The 9,192-nt window shown below is 48.0% G+C and overlaps 1 protein-coding gene across 2 annotated transcripts; it reads left to right on the forward strand.

The window, feature by feature from the left end:
- Nucleotides 1–1,739: 1,739 nt before the first annotated feature.
- C1H2orf68 (chromosome 1 C2orf68 homolog) lies at nucleotides 1,740–4,947 on the forward strand. 2 transcript variants are annotated; one of them, XM_003942141.4, is made up of 4 exons: nucleotides 1,740–1,941; nucleotides 2,033–2,151; nucleotides 3,655–3,806; nucleotides 4,174–4,947. In XM_003942141.4, the coding sequence occupies exons 1-4, from the start codon at nucleotides 1,835–1,837 to the stop codon at nucleotides 4,294–4,296; spliced, it is 501 nt and encodes a 166-aa protein (XP_003942190.1). In that variant the 5' UTR covers nucleotides 1,740–1,834; the 3' UTR covers nucleotides 4,297–4,947. The 2 variants fall into 2 exon arrangements, with proteins under 2 accessions (XP_003942190.1, XP_010328288.1); XM_010329986.2 differs by lacking the exon at nucleotides 4,174–4,947 and having other exon boundaries at nucleotides 2,246–3,745.
- The last annotated feature ends 4,245 nt before the right edge of the window (nucleotides 4,948–9,192 follow it).

The following is a 9,192-nucleotide window of genomic DNA, read 5'->3' on the forward strand; positions in this document are numbered from 1 at the left end:
TCTTTTTATTATATGTATAAACAAGCATTGTAGCCAGGATGGACCTGTTCCTGAGCTACTCAGGAAGCTGAGGCAGGAGAATCAGCTTGAACCCGGCAGGCAGAGGTTGCAGTGAGCTGAGATCACGCTATTGCACTCCAACCTGGGCAACAAGAGCGAAACTCTGTCTCAAAAAAGAAAAAGAATCTACCCAGCCCCAAAGATATCTTCTTCCTCCTAGAGAATCCCCACAAAAATCAGTTGATCTCTCGGTCACTATAGATTAGTTTGCACTTCCTAGAATCTCATATAAATGGAATCATACAGAGTCCCTGGCTTGTTTCACTGGGCGTATTTGCTTTATTATCCACCCATGTTGTTCAGCTACAGATTGTTTTTTGTTTTTTGATTGCTCAGTAATATTCCATTGCGTGGCTGGACCACCACTGGTCCCTGTTCTTTTTCTTTTTCTTTTTAATATACGTTTTTTCTTGTAGAGATAAGGTCTCACTGTGTTGCCCAGGTTAGTCTCAAATTCCTGGCTCCAGTGATACTACCACTTTGGCATCCCAAAGTTTTGGAATTACAGGAGTGAGCCACCGCACCCAGACGTTTGTCCCTGTCCTAATCATGATTTCCTTATTTTGACTTTTTAAAAAAGGACTTGAGAATTGTACACGCTGTGATGTGAACTCAGTGGTCAAAAAAATAGGGAAAAAAAATGGGCCAGGAGGGGTGGCTCAGCCTGTAATCTCAGCTCTTTGGGAGGCTGAGGTGAGCAAATCACCTGAGGTCAGGAGTCCGAGACAAGACAACATGGTGAAACCTGGCCAACAGGTGAAACCTGGTCCCTACTAAAAATACAAAAATTAGCCGAGCGTCGTGGGGGGAGCCTGTAATCCCAGCTACTCCGGAGGCTGAGGCAGGAGAATGGCTTGAACCTTGAACCCAGGAGGGGTTGCAGTGAGCCAAGATCGCGCCATTGCATTCCAGCCTGGGCGACAGAGCGAGACTCCTTCTCAAAAGAAAGAAAAAGAAAAAATAAATAAATAAGAAAATAATAGGCCAGGCCTGGTGGTGCACGCCTGTAATCCTAGCTACTCGGCAGGCTGAGACGGGAGAATCACTTGAAACTAGAAGGCGAAGGTTGCAGTGGGCTGAGATCGTGTCACTGCACTCCAGCCTGGGCAAAAGAGACTGTCTCAAAAAATAAAAGAAAGAAAATAATACTGCCGTAGGTCTCTTGAAAACCCTGGGTCCTCCCGGCGGGGACAGTTCAGCCATCAGCGCTCTGGGTGCGAGGCGAGCCTGGCCAGGAGAGCATTCATGGAGCTTGTGGTCTGGGCGTCGCTGTGTGCCCCGTGGGAGCATTTCAAGGCCTCACAATCTATTTGAGATGGGTGTTTTAGGTGTTCCCATTTACTAATGAGGAAACTGAGGCGCGGCGGGGTTACAGGATCAACGAACGTCACACAGCTGGTGACGGCTGCACAGCATCCTATCACTAGGAAAAAGACAGGAAGGCACCACCGTAAACTTCGAGTTGTGTTAATAGATGATTTGCATTTTTCTGAATTTTCTGTATCGGCTGTAAGCCGAAGTCCTTGTTTCCTATTGATATGTAATGGAAAAACAAAAAACAAAAGCCGTGTCCCGGCCGTGGAAGTTAAGCATAACCAACCCTACCAGACCCGACCCGGAAACTCCGCGCGTCGCTCCGCTCGGCCAGGCGGGGGCTCCCAGACCGGAAGTCAGGGCGCGGGGCCGGAAGCCGAGGGGCGACGCGGACCTCTGTGGACGGGTGGCGGTTGTCGGGGCCGTCGAGGCGGCGGCGACTCTGTGCCCCTGGCTCCGGATGGAGACGGGGCCGCATCCCCGGCCGGGGCACTGCTGCAAGCCTGGCGGGCGTCTGGACATGAGCCACGGCTTCGTGCACCATATCCGACGGAACCAGATCGCCCGGTACCGCCCCGCCCTGCGCCGCTTCGCCGCTCTTGGCCTGGCCGGCCCGGCCCGGCCCGACAGCTCCTGACTCCCGCTCGGCTCCCCGCAGGGACGACTACGACAAGAAGGTGAAGCAGGCGGCCAAGGAGAAGGTGAGGAGGCGGCACACGCCCGCGCCGACGAGGCCCCGCAAGCCAGACCTGCAGGTGTACCTGCCGCGACACCGAGGTGAGGCTGCCCGCCCCGCCTACCTCAAGCCCGCGCGCTCTTCCTGCAACGCACTCCCCTTCTCTGTAGGGAAAAACCACTTCTTACTCCTAAGGTTCAGCTCACCTCGTCTCTTCCCGGAACCTCCACCTCAACGCTCCCAAATCTCCGCTGAGTGATTCTCCCCAAGAACTGGGACGACTCATAAGCCCCCAATTAAGCATCACTATCACAGAGAGTATCTGGGAGCCAGCAAGAAGTTTATCTGCCGGTTTGCCCCACCGTGCTGTATTTTAGTAAGGTGCTCCGCTGTCTAGCAAAGAGAAAGTCTGGCACAGCAATGAGCGACCAGCACATAATTGTGGAATGAACCCAGTAAATGGCCTTCCCCCTGCTTCCCCGCGACCTAGATATCACAGTGGTTAACATGACACTCAATGTTTGTTAAGCATTATTACTACTTTTTTAAAAAGTTTTTATTTTATTTTATTTATTTATTTAGCAACGGAGTCTCGCGCTGTCGCCAGGCTGGAGTGCAATGGTGCGATCTCGGCTCACTGCAGCCTCTGCCTCAGCCTCCCGAGTAGCTGGTACTACAGGCGTGTGACACCACGCCCGGTTGATTTTGGTATTTTTTGTAGAGAAGGGGTTTCGCCACGTTGCCCAAGCTGATCCTGAACTCTGAACTCAGGTGATCTGCCCGAATCAGCCTCCCCAAGTGCTGGGATTACAGGTGTGTTGCCACCACGCCCTGCCTTTGTTAGGCATTATTTAAAGTGCTTTTAGATCTTATGTGTATCAATTCGTTGAATCTTCATACAACCTCATAAGTTGAGATGCTTATATCTGTTTCACAGTCAGGAAACAGGCACAGAGAGGTTAAACTTGGCCAAGATCTCAGCTAGTAAATGGCAGAGCCTGGATTTGAACCCAGACACAGCTCTGTCTACCCTTCTACTGCTTTCCAGGACTTTTTGCTAGACAAATGTGCGTTGTGTACCTACTGTGTGATGGGCCTGTGCTCGCCTAAGAACAGGGATGCAAAGTTCTTGATTGGCAGCACACCAAACACTTAGGTTGGGCCAGGCATGGTGGTTCACACCTGCAATCCTAGCAGTTTGGGAGGCCAAGGTGAGCAGATCTCTTGAGGCCAGGAGTTTGAAACTAGCCTGGACAACATGGTGAAACCCCATCTCTACTAAAAATACAAAAACTAGCCAGGCGTGGTGTCGAGTGGCTGTAATCCCAGCTACTCTGGAGGCTGAGGCAGGAGAATCACTTGAACCTGGGAGTTGGAGGTTGCAGTGAGCATATATTGTGCCACTGAACTCCAGCCTGGGTGACAGAGCAAGACTCCGTCTCAAAAAAAAAAAAAAAAAAAAAAAAAAAAAAAAAAAAAACCCTTGCACTGAACCCATAAGAAGATTGGGGCTTTCTTAACCGTATATTTTCCTGCATCATCTCTATGGACAGGACCTTTGGTAGCATCCCCCTCTTCTTTCTTACTGTGGTTCATCCTTCCAGATGTCTCTGCCCACCCACGCAACCCAGACTATGAAGAATCCAGTGAAAGCAGCAGTAGTGGAGGCTCCGAGCTGGAGCCTTCTGGCCATCAGCTCTTCTGCTTAGAGTACGAGGCAGACAGTGGAGAGGTCACATCAGTTATCGTGTATCAGGTACGCCTGGTGGAAACAGCCGCAGCCTGAAGGTTCTAGGCCATGGTAGTAATCATTGTCAGACCCTGAGCCCTGTTTTCCTCAGGAACCCCAGTGGGAAGCATCTGCTCCACATGTCAGCCTAGGACTGGCAGGCAGTGCTTTTGAGCACAACTCACTCCCATCTCACAGTGATTCTCAGTAGGGGAACAGGGAGGGTTCTTGGACCCCAGTGGAGAATCACTGTTATAGGGGACGCCTGTGAAATGATAGGTGCTGGCAGAAAGCCCTTAGCTAAATGGAGTTCTGTGAGAATGTTGTCTAGGGAAGGGCAGGTCACCTTTCTGGAAGAGGCCAGGCCCTGAGCCTCCTGACTTCCTCCACATAGGGCGATGACCCAGGAAGGGTGAGTGAGGAGGTGTCATCACGCACGCCTCTGGATCCACCCATGCGAGAAGCCCTCAAGTTGCGTATCCAGGAGGAGATTGCAAAGCGCCAGAGCCGACACTGACCATGTTGAAGACGTTCTCTCCAGGCTGGATTCACTGCACTCGGAAGAATTCTGCCCAGGGAGCTCATACTTAGTTTGGGGGTATCAGGACCAGTTTGTCTGATCTTGAGACCCCCAGAGGTGCTGCATCCATAGGGTGTTGCAGGACTAAACCTCGCCTGCCTTGCAGTCATTCATTCTTATATGCTGACCCATTTGCCCAGCCTGATATTCTGGAATTTTTTTTTTTTTTGAGAATTTTGTGTGGCTAATGTGGTGTTCTAGAAGCAGAGACTCCAGGGAGAACCAGGATTTATGAAGCCTCATGCCAACATGGTGCTTTCTCAGCAAGGTCATATGCCTGGCTGCTGCCGTTCCACTCAGCTGCATGAGCCATGTTTGTTATTTTATGGTTCTGTGCTTTTGCTCATTTCTACCCATGTATTCATAGACCTTTTTATCAGCCCTTTTTCTTTGTTCCTTTCCCTCATCTTTCTGCCTCAGGTAGAATCCATCCATTCTCCTCCCCCTTCAACATGACTGTGTACCTCCAGCTGCTCAGGACTTTGGAGGTGGGGGCGTTCTGGGGATCTACCCTTCTAACAAACTCGCCAAGTAATTCTGATACCAATAAAGTGGGAGACCTCCATTTTTGAGGCCTATTTGCAAGCATGTCTCCCTCCCTTTCCATGGCTTTTTCATTTCTCGCATGTTCCGCTGCTTTGTGCTATCTAGATAGGAGACCTAGGAAGATGTTGGTGCTAAACTGTAAAGATTTCTTACAGCAAAACCTGCCTTGGCCAGGGCTACAGAATTCCAACTTTCAACTTCATTCCTAGCTGTGAACAGACTGTCCTCTGCTCAGACTAAAAGGGAATTATCAAAACAAGTGGGAGCTTACTCTCAAGTTGTGACTTCCAGTTTTGAACATACCTACAAAGGGAAAGTCAGTATTAGCAATAATTGCCTGGTTGACAACATGCCAGAGGGAATGAAATGAGGCCTTCTTTCCTACCTCCAGGAGTATATAACTCAGATCCTTAGTGTAAAGATCCCCAGGAATACCAATGCTTTCACGCGGTGAACATTTTTTTAATGCAGGGTTAGGCTTAGGTCTGAATTCCACAAGACATTCTCCCCCTCCTCCTCTTCGGAAGTTCCAAGGCACTTGTTTTGCAGCATATCAGCCTAACCTCAGTGCCTTGAAATGGGGCTTTAAGTCTTTTGAGAACTGAGATTTCCTGAAACCATAGCCCCTGCCCCAGGGGTTTCTCCACATCAGGATGTCAAGACACTTGATGACCCTGTTGGTTTGTCCTCTGTGCCCCAGAAAATCTATCCTGCAAGACAGCTACTTCAGTTACGTCATTGAAATGTTGCAAGCCACAGCTCGCAATGCCAAAAGAATGCCGGGAGAATAGTAAGTGAGGTGGAGAAGTGGTTGTGAAAGCGGCCACGGACCAGACCCACAAAGCTGGTCCAAGGTTAAGTGCCTTAAATTTGCCAATCCTGTGCTCAGCTCCCCTTTGAAAGGAGAAAGTCTTTGTCCTCTACTTAGGCAGCTGGGCTAGAAGTGCCTTTGGACTTCTAACGTTGACTACCCTCCAAAGCCTCCTAGATCAAGGAGGCTCTGCCAAACTCCATCCCCTGTACTTCCTTGTCAGAGAACCAGTCAGTCATTTTAGTCTTCCAGCTCTTGAACTGATCTTATGACTTGAACTGATCTTAGACCCCATTCTTTTTAAGTAAAGGAAGAGGTAGGGAGGCTGAGCTGGGTGGATCATGAGGTCAGGTGATCAAGACCATCCTGCATCCTGTCTGACAAGGTGAAACCCTGTCTCTACTAAAAATACAAAAAATTAGCCGGGCATGGTGGGACACACCTATAGTCCCAGCTACTCAGGAGGCTGAGGCAGGAGAGTCCCTTGAACCCAGGAGCCAGAGGTTACAGTGAGCTGAGGTCATGCCACTGCACTCCAGCCTGGGCAACAGAGAGAGACTCTCTCAAAAAAAAAAAAAAAGGAAGAGGTAAAAGGAAGGCAACATTTAATAAGTACCTATTGTATCCTTTTATGTGTTTGTTGTCATAATCCTCACAGAGACCCTCTCAGGTACGGGACTGATGGAAACTCCTTGCTATTAAACTTTTTTCTTGAGGAACTTTGCTTATCAAGTGCATATACACTTAATATTTTCCACTCAAGAGAGCATTCTAAGCTAATTTGTTCAGTGTGACTATATTAAGCACTAAGCTTCCTTAGAGCTGGCCTATCAGAGATGCTACTGCCCTTTCTCCAGGTGTGTCTGAAATGCCTGCCAAAGGATGGCCCTTAGCCAGTTAACAGCCTTATAGCCTATCCTCATTGCTTACTGCCACCTGTCAGCTGGGGGTGCAAGGCAGTACTATCCAGCTTATTCACCAGACCTGCCTGCAGACATCTACTTCTTTCAAAAATTAGTGTTTCCCATCAAGGAGCACGTTCTGGAGCATTTCCCACAGATGTCCCAAAGAACACTGTCCAGGGCTGTGTTGTACAGTGGTAACAGCATTAGACTAAGTGGAACTTCCCAGCAGGCTGCTTTAGAATCCACTCATTTGACTAGATACGATGTAATTGGCTGTCTTTGAAAAAAAAAATCTGATAGGCATATCATGCCCATTCAATATGGAATGTTCTCCAAATATTTAAGCCTATATTTTAAGGTTTTGTGGTTCCTGGGCCACAATGGGTGATGTTACTGATAGAAGGAAGCTGGATTTGCAAGGTCTTTGGGCTGTGCAAGAGTAAACACTAAAGCTTGAGTTGTATCCAGCTGGCAAGCATGGAAGTCTTTGAAGAATGTAATATAAGAAGGGAAAAGAATGTAAAGCTTTTTGTACCAAATGAGAGTAGGAGCCTCTGGAGCCCAGCCAGCCAGTAGGCCCAATGTGGGCAATAACAAATGCTTTTCCCTGTGTAAAAGTCTCTCTGGAAGGGAAATTCCATCTCCATGGTGCACTCTGAGGGGCACTGTCAACTAGAGATTGGCCCCAGGTAGGTGGGAGGAAGCCCTTTGGGTTGGTGAGTATCCAGCCTGCTGTGCATTTGACAGAATCTCTAAATGGCTAGGTAATGGATCCCCAGCAGGATCACAAATTTAAATGAGGCCTCTGTGTACAGAAAGAGGAATAAGTACAGATGACTTTCCTACCACTAGATTTTTGGGGAGAGTCACCATGGAATGTTGACAATTACTTAAAATATTTTAAGCTCCCTTGCTGAATTCCTGTCCTTCCCTTGCTGAAGTCCTGTCCCTGAAGAATAAGATGGTCATAAAGCCATAGGCACCCACGCGAAATCTCCCTAGGAGTTGGACTAATGTTAGAATTGAAGACCTGAGTAAAGGGCTTCTCTGCCTTCTCAGAGCCAGGAGAATGAGAGACTGGTTGCACTGGTTGTGTTAAATGTATAAAAAGCTATATGTTCATCAGTTTACTCATTTCCAATGTTTCTGCTATGTAGATGAATAAAATGTAGTGTGCAAATTATTTGAAAATCCCAGAAGGAAGGTACTTTTCAAATACAGTATTCTTTTTTTTAACAAATAAACTTACTTTTTTTTTTATAAACTTACTATTTTTATAGCACTGTTTTTGCCAAAAGTTGTGAAATCACTTGTGTACATGGGGAAGTGGAGGTTAAATATCTGCCCTGAAGTCATTCCACCACCGAATCAGCACTGGAAATCTCATCTCTTGCTTTGCCAGACTATTTTAAGAGCTGTCCCTGTTGGAACATAACAACTAGACAGACTCATGTAGCATTAGAATTGGAAGGCCTTTTTAAAGACATCTGGTCCTACTTATACACAATTCCCCCCTACCAACTACCTATGAAGAGCCCTTCTGTCATACGGAGCTCTATCCTGGGATAATTCTATATTAGGAACTATTAGATTGTCATATTAAGCCCAAAGCTGCCTCATGTCCCAGATCTGGAGTACTATTGCCTTGCCCCTACATCATGTTAGAACTTGAATAGTCCTCTTGGGCCTTCATCTTGATTGGATGGGGACTAAAACCTGGCTCAAGAAGATATAGTATTAAGTATTACAAAACTTTCAGTTAGGGTTCACAGCCCCACTGGGCAGATAAGAAGGTGCCTACTCAAGGCCAGGAGTGGTGGCTCGTGCACCTGTAATTCCAACACTTTGGGAGGCCAAGGCAGGCATATCACCTGAGGTCCTGAGTTAAGACTAGCTTCTGGACCGGGCGCTGTGGCTCAGTTCTGTAATCCCAGCACTTAGGGAGGCTGAGGCAGGTGGATCACCTGAAGTCAAGAGTTCAAGACCAGCCTGACCAACATGGAGAAACCCCGCCTCTACTAAAAATACAAAATTAGCCAGGGTGTGGTGACGCATGCCTGTAATCACAACTACTTGGGAAGCTGAGGCAGAAGAATCACTTGAACCCAGGAGGCGGAGGTTGTGATGAGCCAAGATGGCACTACTGTACTCCAACCTGGGCAACAAGAGTGAAACTCCGTCTCCAAAAAAAAAAACAAAAAGGGGGGGGCCAGGCGCAGTGGCTCAAGCCTGTAATCCCAGCACTTTGGGAGGCCAAGGCGGGTGGATCACGAGGTCAAGAGATCGAGACCATCCTGGTCAACATGGTGAAACCCCGTCTCTACTAAAAATACAAAAAATTAGCTGGGCATGGTGGCACATGCCTGTAATCCCAGCTACTCAGGAGGCTGAGGCAGGAGAATTGCCTGAACCCAGGAGGCGGAGGTTGCGGTGAGCCGAGATTGCGCCATTGCACTCCAGCCTGGGTAACAAAAGCAAAACTCTGTCTCTAAAAAAATAAATAAATAAATAAATCGGTCTGGCCAGCATGGTGAAACCCCATCTCTACTAAAAATACAAAAAATTAGCCGG

Source organism: Saimiri boliviensis, chromosome 1 (genome assembly GCF_048565385.1).
Source record: "Saimiri boliviensis isolate mSaiBol1 chromosome 1, mSaiBol1.pri, whole genome shotgun sequence".
Lineage (NCBI taxonomy): Eukaryota > Metazoa > Chordata > Mammalia > Primates > Cebidae > Saimiri > Saimiri boliviensis.